The following is a 22482-nucleotide window of genomic DNA, read 5'->3' on the forward strand; positions in this document are numbered from 1 at the left end:
ACGTAAGAAGCTGTAACCACACCAGATAGACACTAGTACTCATTCCAAGCAAAAGAGAAATGTCGTCTACAACAGCAAAATGGATTCCTCACCAGGAAGAAGTGACTTGAAGGTCACCAGTAAACCATCCGCCTTGCTTTGCACTGGCAATAGAACAGCAGGGGCCAGTGCCTCCACGCAGAGTAAAACCTTGGAAACAGGCATGCCGAGCCAGGAGCCCGGGGATAGGTACTGTGCTAACTGTGATGTCAGTTTACTTTATATGTGTCACGGTGCTTCTTGTTCTGCGTTCTGCAAGTGCTAGTAACTTTAGTTGTATTGTTGTGGCTGCCTCAGTGTACTGAATCTACTTAAAACATTTACCTTTCATGGTCATTTTGACTTTGGGGAAGGGCCAGAAGTTGTATAGTGCCAGATCCGGTGAATAAGGTGGATGAAGATGCACCATGATACTTTAATGAGCCTGCTTCTATTGGATGACACTCAGCAGCAGTATTCGCCATATTTGTGACCGTGTCTCATAAAGACACAAAGAAGAACTTCCAGAGCTGCTTCGGAAAGTGGTAAGACTGATGATAAGTGTGTTCAAAGTGAGAGAGAGGATTTTGAAGGAAATTCATGGCAACATATCTTATTATAATAAATTTTATTCAAACATTCTCCAAATGGTTCAATCATACCTAGCAAAAAAATTTCAAAAAATATACTGCACTTTGATGGTTTTTATTGTTAAGAGAAGACATACAGAAGGCAGAATGAATGACATAGGTCCAAGGACACACATCCACTGTTTCGCCACTGGGAAAAACCACCTGTCTCAAATGACAAGGGCTTCCACATCTAAAGGAGGGTGTGCAAGACTCCTGTACTGAGAAAGGGGGAGGGAAGAGGAGTGGGGAAGAGGGACAAGAGAAGTGAGGCATTTCTCCACATTCCGTTCACACAAATGGAATCAAAACAATTTCTAATAAGTTTAATTTGTTCTAAAAAGAGAAGGTACAAAACTTAACTAGAAAATTAATATTCCACCATGACTAAGTAGGAAGCGGGAGAGAAGTGAAGGGAAAGGTAGGCCAAGCACTTGGATGACCCAGTTTCAAGGTGTAATTCTCTGAGGATAACAAGATGAATTCTATGGTCACAGAAACTATTGCCCACACAGCAATTAATACATTTAACTCACAAAAGGGGAGCAGCCACCTCTACAGGGATTTATACTCCTGGTTTCTGGATATATAGGTATTTTTAAGTCCACACTTCACCCATGAAGTCATTTTCCTATGCAGTTGGTACGACTGGGAAGGCATTCTGTAGAACTGTAAGACCGCAATGCTTAAGCGATTATAAAAACAATCATCTTCATCAAGCTAAGCTGAACAATGACTTTTTGAAAGGCAGTTTTTTTTTGGGGGGGTGGGGAGTCCAAGAGTAATGATGCTCCTGAAACAGTGGGAGGGAAAAGTCACAGTAGGTTTAGAGGCAGTAATTTGCATCAGGCAACTTAAAATATATATAAGCTTTTATATTAAATGGTAGCTGCCAACAGCTGTCACAGGTAGACAAGGAATCTTACATTTGTTTAAAACAAGCCTTAAAATTAATTGAATTTTTTTTAGAATAAAAAGAAAGCTTTTGATGAAAAAAAAAAAACCTTGAGAAAGTAAATCCTTAGAAGAACAGCTCTCACAAGCAAGTGCTAATGAGTAAAATTGCCTCCACTTTGGAGTTCTTTTCCTTAATGAGTATTGCATGGAAATTAACATAGGATGGCTGGATGTGGATGTTATTTCTCATCAGGTTTGTTTCAAGCCTCGGCGAGCATGTATCTCAAAACTGAGCTTTTCCCAGTATGTATTAAAGCCTTTAAAAGTGCATGTTTTTCAACCCAACTTATCAAATTATTATTTGAAAAGAATAATGGCTATGTTTTAAAGCTTTGCAGAGGATATTCAGGGCAACATGACTAAAAGCACCAAATAAAAACAACCAAAATATACCTAAATAGAGGCGAGCTGAAGAAACTATGGTAAATCCACAGCCCTGCAGTCAGTAAAGATGATGTAATGATGTTATTTATGTATATTGATCTGGAATGATCTTATAATCACGCTGCATGATCATTAACTCATCTTACAGCATGTACGTGTATATGTATGTATCAAAGAGTTTGGAAGCCTAGAAGGCAAAAAATGACAGAGTGGTTCTCATTATGTGAAGAGTGGAGATGGCCTTGCCCAGTAGTTTGCTTGTTTCTTTGGGTTTTCATTTGTTTGTTTGTGTTTTGAGACAGGGTCTTTCTACGCAGCCCAGTTTTACAGCTTATATCTAGATGTTCCCCAAAAATCTCATCCCCCAGTGACTGCCCATTTTTCACATTCCTATAAGTCCACAATCACCTCTTTTTCTTCACAAACAAATCTTTCCTACACCCAATAACTTTACGATCCCTATGGTCCCTTGGACGTGACTTTAAACCATATTCAGACATCCTAATAAGTAGTTTCCCATGCTGTGCTTAGCAGCTGCATGTACAAGCGTCAGAGTACCATTAAATCTGCTATAAGTCAGTTGAATATTAAGCAGTTGAAACAAAATGATTAATGATAAATGAAATATTAAGTATTTTCTTTAAAGTCAATTACTGTATAAATATAATATGGGGGGCTGGAGATTTAGCTCAGTGGTTCTGGTGCCTGCTTTGTAAGTGCAAGGAACCGAGTTTGATCCCCAGTATCAATAAATAAATAAATAAATGAATGAATGAAATATGGGTATGAGTTGTGAATCTAACGGTGTACACACTGCCATTTCATAGACAAGGGTTATAGGGGATGAGGAGGTTATAAACTATTTCTACAAGAGTCATATAGCAGAAGCGCCCAGGTCTTCAGGGAGGTAGCTGAGACATCAAGTGTCTTAGCCTGCTCAAAGTGCTATAATAAAACGCCCTAAACAGGGTAGCTTATAAATTGTATGAATTGATCTTTCAAAGTTCTAGAGGCTGGGATGGCTGTGACCAACCAAGGCAGGCTCATCAGTCCTCTCTAAACACAGGCCCACTTTCAGGCTTGGAAATTGTGCCTTCTAGCTGTGTTTCTGTGCTAAAATGGGTTAGGTAGCTGCAATCTAAGCCACATCCCAAATGTTCCACCTCATAATACCATCCCCTTAGAGCATTGGTGAGGAACCTATGTCTGGAACCAGTCCTCTTGGTCCTCTGTCAGCCAGTGAGCCCTCCCCCACTTAGCTGAGTATCAGATAACAGTGCACAAAAGCACACCAAATGCAAACTTTTACCTTTCAATAAAAAGCTATTTGTATCATCAAAAGCTCTGTTATCACATTTTTCTTTTAAGACAAAAGATGTTAATGTATGAGTTGTTTTTTCTAAACTAAAAGCTCAGTATTCTGCTCAACTGCAGCGTTGGTACTTTGGATAGACCAGTAGGTGGTTTGTCATTAAGGGCTAGGACTACACTGCAAGAATTTGGGGGGCTACAAAACTCCAGGCCACAGAACCAGGCCACACTGTGATCACAAAAATCCCATGGAAGACTAGGTAAATAAAACAGGCGCTGAGCTATGAAGACAGAAGCCTCAATGAAAGACTAAGGCTTACAGATCTGCCACATGCTTACCACCTTTTATAAAAATAAATACAGGGATTTACAGGAGGAAACAAAATTCCCCACAACAAAATTCTTATGTTGAAGTGCTAACACCTAAGGCAATTATTATATTTTGAAATGGGCCTATTGGGAGGTAGTGAAGTTAAAGGAGATGAAGTCATGAGAGTAGGCCTTATTTAACCTGAAAGCGCAACAAGTGATAAGGAAAAGAAGAGAGCTTGGAGATTTCTTTCTACCTCGAAGGCAGAGGAAAAGACCATGTGAAGTCCCAAGAAGATGGCAGCCCTCTGCGAGCCCAAGGAGGGACTCTGCCAAGACGGCATGACACCTTCACTGTGGACTCCAGCCTCCAAGGGAGAGAGGACACAATGCTGTGACAGCATCCAGGCCTACTCCTCTCCCAACGTAAGGGTCTGAAGACAATCACAACTTATTTTTCTCTGCAGTTAAAGTCAGAATTGAAAAGTAATAAACATGTAATCCTCCACCTGTACTGGAGCAGCAACCTCATCCATTCAAATCCTCTACTTCCAGAAAATGGATCCTTAGCCTGCCTCACCAATCCATCCTCCCTTTAAACAATCTGCTCTCCTCAGATTTTCTAAGAATAAAAGTGGGAGAACCATGCACCCATGAACCAAGCCTTGAATTCGGTTACCTTTCACACATTCTCTAATGCAGGTGGCCACTGCATCCATGGGCAATTTCTCTTCCAGCACACACAAGGACACCCCCCTCCCCCCCACACACACACATGAGCTCCACACAGTTTTATTTGGAAAGCACCTGCTTATCAACAAGAGCCTACATGCAAAGTCCATACCATGCATTTCTACCTCCTCAATGTCTGGGTACAAAAGATGCCTAAGAAATTTTTATTGTTGAAATCAACTGCTATTCAATATTTTATTTAAATTTCCCAAGTACTTTTTTCAAACCTTGACCGCAGTAGGACTTACCTTTCTCTCTTCCACATTCTTATCTGACAGTATCTCTCTCGCCATATAGTGTAGAATCTCCACAGTCTGCCCACCATGTTAGACTGTGAGCTCTTGCACAGGGAAGAGGAGGAGGAAAGGATATGCCAGGAGATGCTTGTGTAGACACAGAGAGGCACAGCACATCCGGGCATTCAAAGCTCAGTGAGGTTGAGAAGGGAACCACATACTGGAACCCAGTGATTGCAACCAAGAAACAGACTTGATCTCAGTTCTGAAGCCTTAAATTCCTGAGTAGGTTCAGGTATATGGGACTTGGCTCCTCAAGACCTCCTTCAGAGATACACAAATTGCAACTTGCCCCACAGCATCTCTGGGTTTCTCTTTCCATCAGGACCACCAAGAAGCAAGACTCAAAAAGTTCAGACTTCAGGCACCAGTTCTTATTAACTCACTACATACTTCATTAATTTCAGCCTCATTTTCCTCATCTGCAGAATACGAAGCTTGATTTCTCAAATCTTTCCAGACTGAAAATTCTCCAGCGCTATGAAGAGAGATTTTCCAGTCCACTGAGCCATTAAGTTGTAGTGGACACTGAACTCAGAGCTGCTCTACCACTGAGGTACATCTCCAGGCCTTTTTGTTTTTGTTTTGAAGCAGCGTTACTCTAAATTATCCAGGATCCCTCAAACTTGTGATCCTCCTGCCTCCTTAGCTACTGCCTCAGTAGCTAGGATTACAGATGCAATGTGTGCCCAGGTGCCCAGCAAAAGTTATTTTTGTGGCTGATTTAGCAACTCAGGATGTAACTGGCGTTGAGAGCTGAAGTGTTTGCCATTTCCACTGAAAGCACAGATCTCAGCCCCCTGGGGGAGGAGGCAGAAAAGATGTGCGGATGCTAGAGGAAGGAGACACACACGCCACCTTTTACATACAGTTCATCATGCCATCTCTTTTCTCCTTTATCCCTATTACATAAATTGCCTCCCAAATAGTTTCATTGCATTGTCTTTCCTATATAAACTTGCCAATAAACACACCAACCAAATCAGCTTAAAGTCACATTTAGATTATTAAACGTTTAGATCCTTAAAATTTCACCCTCCTTTTTTCATTTATTTTTCCATTGGAATTTCCATAGACTTATTGAATAAGCATTCTAGAATAAAAATGTTCTCCACTGGCAGTCTGTCCCCTTGTTAAGATGAGAGGATGCAATGCTGGGTTTGTATTCAAGATACCTAATTTCTCAGTCAAGTTCAAGGAAGGTGTATCATCCCTTTCTGCTGTGATACAGAATCAAGGAAAGAATAACTTGGCCCGTAGTATTTTCTATGACCAAGTCTCTGGCTTGCAAAGCTGCAGTTTGTTCTTGGCAAGGCCACTCAAAAGCACACAAAAATCATCCACAGGCAGCTAAGTATTTGACCAATCTTGGGAGTTAACACAGAGCACTGTTAACATGAGTTTAATACTCAGGCACTCTACATAGTTTTCTTATAAGGAATCTGCAGCAGATCCTACATCGCTAGTTAAGTTGGGGAGAGATTTCTTTCTCCTAGTTCTTACCCAGGCAAAAGTATAACACAGAGCTGGTAGTTGTGGATTCAAGTCATCTTGAGCAGCCTGTGGCCTTAGGCATCTTTCTATGCTTCAGCTTTCTCATCTGTCAAATGGGGATAAAAACAGCACCAATAGACTAAAACTGATAGAGCATTTGGTTGATGATCCTCATTACAGAAGCTTTCATGAAAGTACTAATTTCTTCCCAAAGACATTTCCCATCTCCTTCAAGTCAGCTGAGGAAACAGACTGGAGTACATTTAGATTGAAAGAAAATAAAAAAACAAAGAAAAGTTGCCCACTGGGAGAGGGCAGAAGAGCTTCTCTGCCTTTCCATGTTGTATGATCCTAGACCTTGATAGCTTCCTCTAGGAAATGGGAAATGAATATCTAAACAGAGTATCCAAAACTCTACTGCCTTAGAAATCTGAATGACCTTAACAGTTTGCCAACTGCTATTAGTATGGATCCTGGGACATTTGAAAATGTTAGGGAGGTGTTGGCCCATCACCACTTGAAGTGCCCAGGTCTACTAAGGATTCTAAATGTCTTTACAGAATGCACACCCACAGTTGTGTGGGGCAGACCTGCAGGGAGCGGTGGAGCGTTACCAGTGAAGAAGCCTCCTGCCCTGGATGCCAATGGTACTACACTGAGAAACACAGGGCTTTGGATCTCTTACAGCAGGGATACAGCTAAGTGCTCACAAGTGTGAGTACATGCAAATACATGGACTCCCTGCCTCAAAAGGCTCAAAGTGTCAAGTTCTTCCTTATACTGAGGAAGTAGCTTCCATCTGGTCTTCTTTCTGCCCACTGTGGCCCACTCTCAAAACTAATACAAAAGATTTACAAATCATCATGTCAAATTTGTTGCTCTAAAGAACACCCCATATTTCTGCAGTCATTTCATATTCTCTCTCTGAATAACAAAAGAGAGCAAACCCACACAGCCAAAGGGGTTGCCTCCACTTTTACTCTGCAGTGAAAAGTAGCTTCCCCTATGGGATATTTAAAATGTTCTCTCTAACTAAATTCTCAATAACAGCCAGCCTCCCAGTTAATACCAGCTCAGCCACACCTACTAACAAACTCTGGGTTTAATGATCCTGTTAACTTTGACTTATATGTGTAAGAGCTGCACAAAAAATGAGAGATGTCAATAATGTAATTATGGATGAGTGTAATGTAGCATCTTTGCTTTTCACCATCAAGGTGACAGAGTGATCATAGCCCAAGTCAAAAATCAAAGAATATGTCTACTGCCATGAGCTCAGAACTCCATGTATTGTATACAATTTTTTAAAAAACTGGACCAAGTCCAAAATCTAGGTCCGTTATTGTGGTGGTTATACTTTTTACTGAAATCTAACAAATACACAGAAAAGAGTTCAAATCCTCAGGACACAAACCAGAGTTAATAGTAGAATCTCCCACCTTGCTATGAAGACTTCCACGCACAATAACTTTCTTTCATGCTAATTTTAAAATGAAAAACTGCCTTAATTTTATAAACTGACTATAAAACCAAAACCTGCTGAGAAAAGGCGAGAAAAAGCTTAAGTATGGTGAGAAGGGAGACAGAGAAGATATGTAAGCCAATATCACATGGATAGTTACTAAAAATTAAAAAACAATAAAATAGCTGTATCTACTGGCAACATTTTCTATGTAAGACTTACACACTTTGCTTAATTTAATTTAATGTTAGTATGACTAAGGTATATGTATTTTTATTCCTATTTTGTAGAGGGGAAAATCAAAATAAAGTTACTAGCTCATGGTAACATAATAAGTGGCAAAGGTGAGATTAAAATTCAGTCATTATTCAGGCTCTAAATTACTAATTTCAGTTAACAGATTAAATTCAAGAGACTATTCTTTAACATTCATTACATCATGGGGTTTTTTTTTTCCATAAATGCAACGCGAGTACATAGTTTGTTATCGTGAGAAAAAAAAAACTATTAATGTGATAGACCTCATAAATGCGACTAAACAAGTCAATCAAAAGAAATATTTGAAGGATCTTTCAAAAAAATTCACTATTCACTTTTTCTGACAAGTATTTAAAAATTATAAATACGATGCGACACAGTTAAACTGCACTGACTAAAATGGGGCATAAAACAGGGGCGATCACAAGTTAAAGTATTATTCATGACTCATTCAAAAAAATTCACTATTCACTTTTTCTGACAAGTATTTAAAAATTATAAATACGATGCGACACAATTCAATTGCACTGACTAAAATGGGGCATAAAACAGGGGCGATCACAAGTTAAAGTATTATTCATGACTCGTGGAAATTCTGATCAATGTTTTACGATAAAAATCAGAAGTAAGAGATCTAATTTAGGCCAAAAGAGAAAAATATGTAATTGCTTGCAATAAAAACTATTTCCTCTCTAGAAAACCCTGGGGACTTAACTGCAAACCTATTAGTATTCACAGACAGCTCAATAAGGAGATTGGATGTAAGATAAACATACAAAAATCAATAGCCTTCCTGTAGATCCGTGATAACCAGCCATAAGATATAATGGGAAATATTGAAAAAACTCCATGGGTTTGTGTATTTCCATCATTATCTGTAACAGAACTCAACAACCCTCTTGGAGGAAGGGATTCTCTGATTAGCATTTTTTAATTGTGATTTTTACAATGTGGGATAATGCTTTTTATCAATAAAATGCTTTGTTTTTCTAGATTAGACAAAAATCTGATAATGCTTTTTATAAAGTTTGAGTCCAATTGCTAAAAGCAGAGTGAAGGATTCTTGCCATAGCCATTACTCATTTAAAAACTACTGAACTACTTACTGGTACAACACTGAGTGGAAAAAGATCTTAAAATCCTATATGAAGGCTATAATCAATTAGGTACTTGGTTTATTTTAGCTAAATACAGCAGCCATTTTTTGCTCTGTGAAGAATAACTTCCCCATCACAGTCAATTTCAAACTTTTTAAAAGGCTTTTCTTTTCATTCATGCAAAAATAGCATTCTCATTGTTCTATCAATACGAGTTCTTTTTCTTTAAAAAAAATACTACACACTTACTTTGTTTTACTGTAGCCGGGTATCGGTGCTAATTTTTAAACTCTAGGATAAAGAGAGGCATGTCCAAAGGAAAGTGCTTTAAAATGAAACCTCAATGCTCAAACACTACTTTCCACTGTATTTCCGCATTGGCACCTTGGTAAGCAACACAGAATCATGAAATCTTGGTTTCTCTCATTAGTTAATTAGCACCTTTGCACTGAAAGCCTCGCACTGTTAATTATTTCCAAGTCTGCTCTCAAAAATCAGGGCCTGCTCACGTCATTTTTATTCCTGTGCATAGGTTTACAGGACCACGATAAGAAACAAACCTATAAAATATTCTTCTGTAAGCAGAGGCTAAATAGTACAAAATGGAGTGCTCTAACAGCTAAAGGTGGGTTCAGTCAACCAGTGCCCTCCTATTGATCTCTTATCTTTCCCAACACTTTTCTTCTAATCCTCTCCATAATTACATGAACTGCAAGAGCTTTCCTGAAGCTGTCAACTCCTCTTGCATCATCCATTTTCAAATGGCCAGCGGAGACGCTGGCCGGGCACTAGATCAAGCTGTCAATGTCCCCCACGCAGCTATCGACAGTCCTCTTGGCACATCTGTGAAGGGCCTCCTAGGGTTCTTCAAAACTCCTCTCCCTTGGAGGAGTGCAAAAGGGGTGGAGGGAGCCGCGAAGTATAGATCCATTCTTTTAACATGCTAATTTGCCTGCGGCTGCTTCAGTCACTGCCAAGCTGGACCCTTCAAAAGGAAACTGTTTTTCAAAAGTGGAGATGTCTTTTTCAAACATTTAAAAGCGGAAAACAAATGAATCCAAGTATCAAGTTCACAGCGAGACGTGAAAGAGGTTGGTCAAACAGAAACAGTAAATACACGGAAAGGGCACCTTATATTAATTGATGGCGACAAGAAATTGGAAAGTTGGAAACATATTTTAAGGTTGGTGTGGTACAATCAATCAGATGACAACCTACCGAGTTCAGCATTCATCTTTGGGAGAAAAATTAAGGCTGATATAATTACACTCATGCAAAACATTAATAACATTGACTTGATGAATGGGCATCTTTTTAAAGGAGGAAAATGAAAACAAAAGTAAACGTTCATTCAGTTGCATCTCTAACTAGAAACACCATGAAGTCCAGACCCCCCAAAAAAATTGGAGGAGGGTCTGTCACATTACTGAAGTGTTTTTGTTTATTTCCTCTGTTTTCAGTTTATTATTTTATCAGTGGAACAAGGTAGAGATCAGATCACAGCGTATGATTAGGTAACTAAATATTGCAAAGTATTATAATTTTAAATTTCTAAAAGTTAACTCACGAAAAGCAACGATTTGCAGTTTTCAGGCCATGTACTTCTGGGGATAGACTGTGAGTTGTCAATGGTTATTAGTGGAAGAAGGCGTTGTAAAGCCAGGGCAGCACCCATCATGAAGAATCCAGCAGGGAAAGCTGTAGTGGAAAACTTGACGTGTTAAATCAGGGACCTTCTTCAGGACAAAGGCCCAAGAGAAAAGCATTCCTAACAGGCCGGGTCTTAACTGATCATGAGGTTGGCCCATATTTACCTGCCAGAGCACTATGGGAGGAAATCAGTATTCTGTTAACCTCTGACCCTCGGGATCTGAGGCAGACAAAGGCCCACGTCGGAGCCCTGGGAGAACACAGCCAAATGTCAAACAGCAGGGAAGTGATTGTGAGGGAAACATTTGGCGTGGGCGCAGTCAGCTTCTTTGGGACAGACTGCTATTCACAGAAACAAGCCATGAAGAGATAACGCCATGAAATATGAACAAAATGGAACCTTTTTCGCCTGGCTTCTAAATTGTTAGTTTTATGGGACTTCATGCTGAACAGTATGAAAAAAAAAATCCAATTTGCTTTGAGGCGCATTAGTCTGTCTAACATCCTAATTATTGTTTACATTGCCATTTGCCTTCTATTAAGAATTGAATAATTGCCCAGCACTTCATAGTTTAAAAAATACAGCAAACAGGATTATCTGGGTAATTAAGAAACTGTACCACAGCTTGGTACTGGTGTGGGAAATATTTGTACATGTAAAGGAAATGATAATTATCAATCTACTTATTCTGAATGGCATTTGAAGGATTTTGAGCAATTTGAGATTGGTAACTTATTAAGAAGAGGTTAGTAAGATCACCTTTTAGAAGTGTGGGTCTGTGTTTAACTTCATCCTCAGAAACAAGAGCCAGATCAGCAGCTGACTTTTCTCATCCCCTAATGACACCAGGGAACTGTGGCACAGAGCATTCTGCCACTCTTTAATCCTAATAATCCATCCCCAATGGACTTTGAACAGCATCAAACTCTGTCAGGCCCTGTGGAGCTAAACCAAAGCCCTTCCACATTTAGATGTTGTTTTAACTGACCTCGCCTTGGCCACATAATGATACTGCAAAGTGGAGGGAGTGCCCATTTTCTGCCCTGCTACATCAGTCTGCATTCAAGACTAAGTGAACCTTAAAAACATTTCATGTAAAACCCTCTTCTTCTGGTTTACAAAATGGGTATGATCATGGCCTGTTTGAAGACAGTGCAGTTTTCAAGCAGAGTGTGAAGTCTGTTAGGTAAAACAGTCCGGATGCTTGTTACCATTGCAGAAGGAATAAAATAAATGTAAAGTACATTTGGAGAGCATAGGGGTGTAATTCGAGAGACAATGTATAACCAAAATGTATACATGTAATATGGTAAATCTATCTCCCTTTTGAGTAAGAGTTTTACCTGGGGACAGAAGGGAAAACAATAGACTACCTGTGATTCGTGCTATGAAGACTGGGTGTATTCACTCTCACATGCAGAAACACTGATAAAAGAACCAGCAGTGATTTGTATAACACACACTTTCAACATTTGCTTGCGGAGGAGCAGCTGGATTCCAAACCATTAGTGACCTAAAGTTATTTTCCAAACTTCCAGGAGACCTGACAATTGTTTTACAAAGAATTTCATCTTTTCCTTCATGTTTTGTAAAGCCCTTTGTTGAGGCACTTCTAAACATTCCTAGCATACTCTGAAGAGTGCCATGCCCTCCCACCTCAGAAAGACCAGCAAGATTCCAGCTGAAGCTGTCACTAAACAGAGAAGCCCAGGGATGCACCAAGGCTGGGCTCCTTTTCCAAAGGTCAAAGTGAAATGAGCAGCGGGAGCTTGGGTTATTCTGCACGGGGCAAAGGGTGGAGAGTGACAACCAGTCACACTGGGGTGGGGGCTGGGGGGGACACAAAAAGAGCCCTGTGCAAATAGTGGGCGCTGGGCTCCTACCCTGAGTCTCTGGAAGCATTCAAATCAAAACCGAATTAATTTGCATGGTGTCTAAATCATTGGGTTCTGCATAAACAGAAGGCGATTTTGGCTGGAATTTCCAAAGGAAGCCCTCATTGCTTTTGTGAAAGAGGGAAATGGGTGTGCTGCTTTGCATGAGGGTGCATACAGAATATGCAAATGAAGAATCTGCAGCCTGGAAAGGCAATGCCTGGCAGACAGCTGATGACCTGCATTCACCCAGAAAACGCTGGGTGTCTCCAAAGGGAGTTGTAAGCCGTCCCAACATGTTTGTTTCCCAGGAAGGCAAAATAGACCCTGAATATTCATAGAATGTCCATTTAGTCATGGGACTATTAATTACCCTCCAGATCATGGAACCAAGTGACCTCACCTGCCCTCCTCCCTAAAACAGCTTAGAGGTACCAGCTGTAATGGGATACAATGAGGAAGGTTTTCTGCTCCAAGTGAAAAAGATACAGTCTTTCTGGTCCAGGGGACAGCTGAGGCCTTCTTTAATCATTCCTGCTCACAAGCACAATAAAACTAAAGAGAGCACTGAGCCATATTATTGGACACAGACAACTAGTTTTTAAGAAGCATAAAGCTATAAATTGCTACCTAATTTTATAGAAATATCTAAAGGGTTGAATAAACAAAATGCCATTCTTCCAAGTGACCTGAATCTCCTAGATTATGAAAAAATTCCAGAGCATTCTCCTTTTCATTCCAATTTCTAAAGCATCTAAGTGACCTGTAGAAAGACAGCAGCACGCTTTGCATCATTTGGCAGAGAAACTAAAAAGCCACTGGATTATGCAGAGAGGTTCTCAAACTTTTTGGCCTCAGAATCTCTTTCCACTCTTGAAGTTACTGAGGACACCACAGCGCTCCAGTTTATCTGAGTTGTAGCCATCGACAGATGTTTCCAACAGCCATCTGTAGGGTATTTTTTCATTCATTGAAAAATAACAAGAAATCTAGTTCATGTTAACACAAATGATATAATTTAATGAAAGATAACTGCATAACCCAAAACCAAAGAAAACTAATGAGAAGAGTGGCATCGTTTCACTTTTTTGAATCTCTTTTTACAGTTTCCTTTAATAGAGGACACTGGATTCTCATACGTGCTGCCATTTTCAGTAGCAAGGTAACATACATCAGATAACCTATGGAAAACCCATAAGAAAATGAAGGGAAGACAAATAGCATCTTCCTATTAAAAAAGTTTAGGCCCTGCAAGCCGCAAGCAAGGGGGGTTACAAAAATATCCAGCTGGACCACATTTCATATCCCCAGTACAATGAATTGGGAAATGGAAGGTTACCCATCCAGACAGCAAACAAACAAACAAACAACAGTCCTTTACTCCCGAAACTATTTGGACTACTTTCGTTGTGGGACAGAAACTGATCAGACAGCCCACACTGTCACCATATTCCTAAAAACAACAACAACAAAAAATTAAGGTAATAATTTCCACATCCCAGGTTGATTAAGACTTGAGACTTCTTTATACACTTACACCTATGATCTTGAATTTAAGGGAAGTTAAGTCAATGTCCACAATCACACATCGGCTAAGTGGCTCAAGTAGAAACTTGACCCAACTCTTCAACTGCAGAGACATCTTTTAACCAGGTGCACTGACTCTGTTAAGTACCTGTGTTGCTGAGGAGTGTTCAGCCCAAGAGATAATTTGTAAACATGGTAAAAAAGTCAAGACCCAAATAAAGTAGGAATCATAAACAAGAACCTCACTAATTTTTCGGTCATATGAGAAGATGCTGATACATCATGTTGACCAAGGGAAATATAACTCCACCAAATAAATGTTTAATATGAAACACCCCTGAACTCTTTATGCATTCATTTATTTATTCATTCACTCAATGAACATTTAATGAGACTCTGTGTTGCATACTCATAATTTAAGGCACTCGTTTGGATACACATTAACTGTACTCATCCACTCACAAAAAAGTTTTACTAAATTTAGCTTTCAAGATAAAACCAGAAATGGGCCAGGAAGGTGGCGCTGTGCCTGCCTGGGGAGGGGGTGTGAAACCAGAAAACAAAGACAGCAAGGTTAATTGCTCTATTTTTTTTTTTTAAGTGTGCAATTTACAAATCTTGTTTAAAAATATTACCAGGAAATACAGAAAACCTAAAGGTTAAAAAATACATGGTATTCAGGCTGCATGGAATGAAGAGTGACATTCTCTAGTATGAAATGATGCCCATGATAATCAACTATCATAAAGGAAAGATGACAAGAGGTAAACTACACCTCTCATTTTCTTTCCAGTATAAGTACATGGGTACATATGGGTCATGTGAAAAAACATGAAAAATATTAACTCATACAAAGTTGGAATGGGAATCCGAAAAATTCCGGGCTGTGTGGAGGAAGTGGGAGACTTCATTTTTTACTTTATACAATTTTACTTTGGAAATTTTTCTGAAAGCATGCATCTCTTTAGTAATATTAAGTTCATCAATTAAATTCCAAAAAAAAATGAGTGGTGAAGTTCAATGGCGTGAAAAGTCAGGCTTGTATCAAGCCACCTCTGCTCTGCTTCATGGTAACTGAAAACCCATTTAATCAGTCTTTTTTCCTAAAGGCTCAAGTATTAACAGAATAATTATGTCCTAATTCACTTTTGAAAGGTTCATGGAAACTCAGTTGGACTAAAATAAGCCATCAAATCTTAAATATCATATTTCAAAAATCTCTAACTGAATTCTTAGATGAGACTTTGGTGAACCCAAAATAGAGGCCCCTGCATGATTCACATTCACCAAAAAAAAAAACCTGGTCACAAAAAGAAGGAAAAAAAAAAAACAGAAAAAAGGACAATAATTAAACTTTGCTCTTCTCATAGATAAAGAATTACGTTATTCAGTGATCACAGCCATGCTTCAAAGTTGGAGATAAAAAGCAGCTCTGTGATTCAAGCAACTGATTCTTAAAGACATGATTCAAAGGCAGAAGAAGAATTTCAAAAGTGGAAGGGATATAAAACAGCATCTCTCTGAACTGTACTTTAAATGTTTCCTCTCCCTTGTGTCTTTTTCCGATGGTCCTTTTATAGCATATTAGAAAAACAAAGTAAGCTTTTTGTGACAGAGCTGTCACCCTTTCTTCAGAGCATAAAGTTAATGTTTTTTTTTTTTTCATTTTATTTTAGAGCCACCAGGTCATTTCCATCTTGTTTTCTTAAAAGAGCTTTTAATGAGACTTCTTTTGTCAAGATGAACACACCATGGATGTAATATTCAGTGTGGGTCCTAGATAATAATTCAATTCATAGTGAAATTATATATATGCATGCGTATATATACATTTTAATTAATTAATTTTGGGGTGTGATGGTGGAGGTTGAAGGCTTAATGGTCGGAAGCACTGAACCAGTGAAGCACACCTCCATGCCCATACAATTTATATATTTTACCAATCCATGATCCTGCCTAGCTTACTTTTGTCACAGGCGTGATGTTTTGGCCTTAAGAATAACCCTGTAAGAATGTTTTCTTTTTGCTAGTATTATTTATACACATATTCTCCGGAAATTACTGCTTGTTAGTATTCTCTAAAAAGCAAATCTGGGCAGGCCTCTCCTCTAACTTCTTTGGCAAAAAGTAAGCCAGTAAAGAGTAAAGGACGCTTCCCTCTGTTGCTTCAGCTTGCTGTTTCTTGCAGTAAAGAGCACAGCCCCAGATCATGAGGCACATTTCCTCACCAGAGGTACACCAAAGAAGCAGGCTTGAGTTGGATTTTCGATCTTTGCTTTGACAGTCTGACCAAGCCTGGTGTCTACGCTAGCACTCTTCAGTCACCCTTGGCACCCAGTCCCTAGCCAGTGCTCACTCTGCTCAGGCGGCTGTGAAGAGGCCAGACAAGTGGCTCACACTCTTTGTTGTCTTAAGGAGACCAAACCAAATCATTTCAGAAAATGCTATTGAAGCACACAATGAACTTGCAGCTGCACAGGGGGCAAGCTCACCATCTCCCTGTCACTCTCGACACCTTCCCGGCTCCTTCACATTAGCATGTCCTACCGGGCCTAAGAACTCCAAGAGGAAGTGTAGTTCTGTCCCGATGTCCCCGATGGATGACCAGGGTTAGATTCAAACAACAGCAGACCAGAGGCCCCACCTTGCCCTAGCCATTTTTACCCATAGATCCTTTGTCAAACATTTAAGATCTTAATCAATCTTCACTCTGACCTCCCAGACCCCAAGGAAGATGGATGAGGAAGTAGATGACCTTTCACCTGTCCTTCTATTTGTCCTGCCACCCCGGACTCATTGTAAACAATGGGGAGGAACCTGGTGCCACAGTTCTGAAGACTTGGCCCATTCTTTTCTACATTCCTTCTTAAGCTGTCTTTACACTTTTTTTGTCCCATCCTCAAAGCACTTGTCTCTCATTCAAAAGAAAGTTCTTTTTCTTGTGAAGGGTGGGTGGTGGGAGGGAGACACTTTCCAAATACCATTTTCAATATGAAGTGTGAAAATGGTCATTATTCTCTGTTAGAGCAAAGGATACAGAGGTGCTTGCTATCCTAGCCTTGGCTTTGGAATAGCTGAAAAATAATTTCCTTTTATAGTTTCAAGTTTCAACTCAGCATCCTTAACATCAACAGCTATGACCTTGGGGACTCCAGATGATCAAAGAAATTCACACCTATTAGTGTTTTATGATCTACAAGGTGACCTTTACCAATTGTCAATCACTAAGTCTTATAGCAAGCTTGTGAGTTAAGTAACACTTTTCTCATCCCATTTTATAGGTGAACAAACCAAGGTTCAGAAGGTTTAAGATATATACCCAAAATCATACAGCTACTAAGTGACCAAACTGAGACGGATTTTCTTGTCTCCACATATTTTTCTGCTGTGCTTCCTATACCAGTAAAGTCAAGGATCAATGATGGTTATTTGGGATTCTTATGGTGTTGCACCATCTTTTTTAAGTTTGGAATTTAAGAATCCTTGCCATTCAGATTTTTCCTTCTTTCATAAAATCAGATATTCTTAGTTGGTAGAAATAAAATTAGTAAGCAGAGTACAAGGTTTTGTGCAAGAAGTTTCTTCTTAAAGGAGTTAATCCTTTTATGAGAAAAACAAAATAAAATTTTTAAAACCCCGATTACATGTACGAAAATACTGAAGTTTCTCAAAAAAAAAAAAAAAGACTCAATGAACTTTCCCCTCCCATTCACAGCTTGAAAGGGGTTGCTCAGAAACAGATAGGACCTGAAACATCAGGCCCATCCCCTTCCATGAACCACATGATTAAGTGGATTCCCTAGATTATTTTCATAAAGCAAAGCACTAAAATGTTCAATTGCCTTTACATTCACTTTACCTTACATCTTTTCCTCTTTTTCTCCTAATTTGGGCTATAAAAATGCCAAGAAGTTGCACAAAGTCTGAGTTACTGGGCGCAATGACAATTGAAAATCAATGGAGTTAGATACAGGGAGATGAGCTAATGCTGGAAGTGTGAACATTTTAGCAGGAAATGGAAACCAATGTGTGTGGTTTTTTTTAATACATAGAAGAATCTTGACATGAACATATGCAAAGTCTTGTCTTACAAAAGTCGAAAGGCAGAATAACTTACTCTAAAATGACATGTGGCGTCGTTGTCTTGTTCATTTCCCCATTCTGGCTATGATCTTTATAATTTAGTTGCCAATAACAATGCCCTCACATATTTTCTAATATTAATACCAGCATATACTCCAGAGTACAATTCATTCAGTATAGCTTATGAAAGAGTTGCCCAGTCAAAAGCAAATAAAACAGCAGAAAATTAATCTACATAGAAAACTTTTAAATTCCAATTTGCAAAGTTTTAAGTTTACATGTTCTCCTTTCTTACTCTAAGCCAGTCCTTATTCTATTTACTTTGCATTGAAATCAAGGACAGTCAATATTATTTGCTCCTGGAAATCACAATAGCAAATTGGTACTGGCACTTGGGAAAAATACAAACCAGGAAAAAGAGAAGCACACAACTTAGTCACACCAAATTACCAAGAATGCAGTTTTCTTTGGGTTATGACTGCTGACTCCCAGTCTATCAAGTAGAATGCACCACAGTTAATCCCACCCTGTCATTCAGGTGGCTGAAATGCCAGGGAAATTTTTCGGTCAGTCAGTTATTTCAGTCCCTCTAATCACCAAATCAGTCAAGCCATGTGAGGATGCAGACCACAGCTCAACAATCACCAGGAGCAAAGATGGCTCTGATCTGTTGGAGGGGACAGGGTTACACTGTAACTGTGGAGCAAGGACCATCACCATCACCAGGGAGGCAGCAGTAGGTTACTGACAACCACTAAAAATAAAAACTTGAGATAGCTGGTTTTGCTAAGACTCAAAGCACACATACATGAGCCATCTGTGTCAATATGGGTAGTCTCATCCCCTACTCAGATACAAGTGTTTTGAAGTAAGACTTCACAACCTCCCCAGCCTTCTGATAGAAAGGGGAAATAAGGCAAGAATGAATTGCATACATTGATCTTTATGTGAGAAAAAAAACCTTGGTAATATGATAAGCCATAATTAACATGATAAAAATACATTATTTTTTTTTTTTAGAAACGCAATAACCCAAATAGATTGCAATTTACTATTGCCTCTGACCACAGATCAAATAAGAAGACTCTTACTAACTCTATTATCTTCTCCTAAGAGAAATAAAGAGGTCTTCTGTTAGGATTGATTTCACTTAGAGACCCTGTCAATGAGTATTCAGTGAAGAGGACATTCTTGAAAAGCTCTCTTTCCACTTTGTTACTTCCTCACTGGTCTACATACAGGTAGAGGGGGAAAAGAACTTTACTTATGTAGCTTGATTTTAATCAGCGGCAGGGAACTGGAACAACACAACCCTGATTTCACACTTAAATCATTCAAGCACATATACTTAGGATGAAAGACATTCACCACCTTTGTCATTTTACCAAGTCTATACATAGGAAAACTATGGCTCCAAAATGTGCCCCCCCTCCTTAAGTATGGATCAATCAAGCCCATTTCTTCAGCCTGTTCATTTACATTTCCAAGGGCACATCAAGCAGACTCCACCGGTTAGCAAATGTGCTTGGCCTTCCGCTGATTGCAGCAGCATCATTTATATCACCAGTGTTAGAAAAGTCTCAGCCTCACCACCTGGAGCTATAGCACTTACTCATTAGACTCCTCTGTCCCACCACATCCCACAGGAGCTGCTAATTACTGGCTTTACTCCATTTAGTCTCATCTCTGATTTAATTATGTGCACTGAGCCCTAATGAAAAGTACAATATGGCTCCTCTTACCTTGGCATTCTCCATTCTGCTCTTCATGCCCAGCATTGCATAGGCAGTTGCCAATGGGGACCAGCCATTCACCATCTGCCCCACAGTACATTTTTGGCACATCCTTCTCTTCCGAGTTGTTGACACAAGAGCCTCGAACTTCCACCAGGGAGGAGGTATCAGCCCCTGTGATGGTGTCTGGAAACTGGGCCAGATTGCGAACGGTGAGTGGACATTTCTTGTAGAAGACGCGGACTGACACCAGGGCAATGCAGGCACCTACATCCTGAAAAGCCAGGTAAAACCCCTTTTTGCTCAGGGGCCCTACGTCCCGGATCTCAGTGTTGAGCTTCATGATTCTGTCGCCGATGTCCACTTGGGTGAAGCTCTCATCAGCAGCGATGGTGTCAATCTTAGCAAACTGGCTCTCTCTGATGAAACGCTCCTTGTCGTTGTCTGATTCATAGTAGTACAGGTTAAACGTCTCCTTGCAGGTTCCCATGACTCCTGGGAGGCTATTGCAGTCCCGCAAGGTGAACTTGATCTCAATGTACACCCGCTGGGCCCCTTCTCGGGTGATCCAATCAGTTCGCAGCCAGTTATTCTGGCTCGGTTCCATCACGTTGCACACTTGGTAGGTTCGGATAGGTGTGTTTTTTTCATCCATGATACTCACTTCTTCCCACTGCAAAGATTCAGGGGAAATGTGTCAGTTACAAAGCTTCATCATGTATGATTTATCATTTCTGTTATTCTACTCTAGTCTAGTATTTTACTCTCTTAGGGCATCAGTTGTACTTCTTTCAATAATAAAGAAAATGATTGTGCACCAATCCTCATGGATAAGGCATCTTATAAGAGGTCAAACAGTATTTTATTAAGGCAGTGGCTATAGTTTTTTGGGTTTTTTTTTTTTTAACTGTTTCATTTTTTTCTGCCTAAAATCCAAAGGCAATCGTGGATTTATTGCTTCTGAGTTCTCAGCAGTTCCTTGTGGTAGTCCAACAACCTCAAATTCACCTACTAAAATAGCTACAATTTCAAGTGCAACTATTCAAATTTGCTCATAAATGAAAAAACAAAACTAGTATGTGTAATGTTTTGAACACTGAACAGAGAACAGCAAATTAAGGGCAGGAAGATCAGAGCTTGCCAAAGGAAGACAACTATCAGTTAATTAGTTGTGCTCCTGTCAGAACTTTTCTAATACCTTAAAAAAAAAAGGCAATTGAAATTTTTGGCACCACTACACTTTAAAAGTGGCAAAGAAAATCCCATCATTCTGGTTTCTGTAATCCTAGGAAGGCTGCAAATTTTATGACTGAGCTTCCCAAATGCCATAAGGAGGAGAAACTTTTCAGGAGCATATATTCAATTAAAAAGTTGGTACACCTTCTTAAAAACATAAATGAATAAGTAAACAGGAGCAAATATGTGCTCTGCTTCTAACTATTCAGTGGAAATAAAATTGTAACTGGTGTTTATAACTGAAAGCCCAGACCATTAAGCAGGTCAGTAGTGTTTTCATTTCATTCTACTTTTCCAACACATTGATTATAATGGTAGAATCATGTGAATTTGGAGGAATTTACTGTAACTAAAGGGGTAACTTCATTCTCCCCATTGCTTTTAAAAATAATCCTGAAAACAGTAAGACAGTCTGGGCTTCTATCTCCTAGGAGGCTTGTGGGCAGCCTCCAGTTCTTTATTAACATCTACAGTAAATGCATTGATATGGATCTGGCATAAATCAGCCAAAGTACCTAACACATGAATATAATTAAAGGAAAAAAAGATAGTTTAAAAAAATTTGTGTTCTGCAATAGCTCCACTTAAGTTCCATTCAATCCAAGGAAATACATAGAATCATAATGTATTTTTAAACGGGCTTCCCATCTGCACATTGGAAAACTATTAAAGGATGGAAAGGTTACTATGTGAGGGGCCATAATGCATAAAATTTTGTACTCCTTTCATCTGCTACCATTATGAAAGTTGGAAGTGGGAGGAGTAAGTGCCCTGTGGTGATTAAAATTTTCTTTTATCTAGCAAGTAATAAATCACCACTAATTTACTTATTTTGGGAAATTTATGTAATTCCAAAAATTGATCCACACCTTCAAAAAGACCGATTCAGCAAGCTGCTCATCTCAGCCCAAAGGGAAAATGGGAAAACGCATTTATTTATCAGTGTGAATGAAAGCACAGGGACATCTCACCACAGATTTCATATAGGGCTGGTGAGAACTTTCCAACCTGAGATTCATTGTCTAAAGACATCGACCAATTCACTAGAAAGAATAAGCGCATAGCTTCCCATATACAATCAGCATCAGCAGAGTCTTTAAACACAACCACGATATTAGTTTTTGTTTATTCTTTTTTTTTTTTGGCAACAATGTTACACCATTAGGATCCATCACTCTGAGTTTCTAGTGTTCTACAGAACTGCTCTGGTGGATAGTGAGCTGTCTGTTTGGATTCTACCTCATATTTGACTGGTTGATATTGTGAAATCAGGTTTCTTTTCAAAAGTAACACTACTAACAAAACCCAAATGTCATTATCATACAACAACCCTGAGTTTCCAACAAAGCGTTAGATAAAAAGAGCCAAAAACCAGGACCAGACCAGGACCATAACAAATAAGCCTTTAATATGGGGAGGATCTGAAACTCA

The 22482-nt window shown here is 39.3% G+C and overlaps 1 protein-coding gene across 5 annotated transcripts in view; it reads right to left on the reverse strand.

Annotated features, from left to right (window-relative positions):
* The window catches only part of Epha4 (EPH receptor A4), a 144377-nt gene that overhangs the window by 111931 nt on the left and 9964 nt on the right, over positions 1 to 22482 (reverse strand). For all 5 annotated transcript variants that reach the window (XM_010611806.2, XM_010611805.2, XM_033764658.1 and 2 more), the window contains one exon: positions 19825 to 20488. In XM_010611806.2, coding sequence (XP_010610108.1) covers positions 19825 to 20488 — 664 coding nt within the window. The remainder of the gene's footprint in view (positions 1 to 19824; positions 20489 to 22482) is intronic.

Source organism: Fukomys damarensis, unplaced genomic scaffold, assembly GCF_012274545.1.
Source record: "Fukomys damarensis isolate Sample0158 unplaced genomic scaffold, DMR_v1.0_HiC HiC_scaffold_16, whole genome shotgun sequence".
Classification (NCBI taxonomy): domain Eukaryota; kingdom Metazoa; phylum Chordata; class Mammalia; order Rodentia; family Bathyergidae; genus Fukomys; species Fukomys damarensis.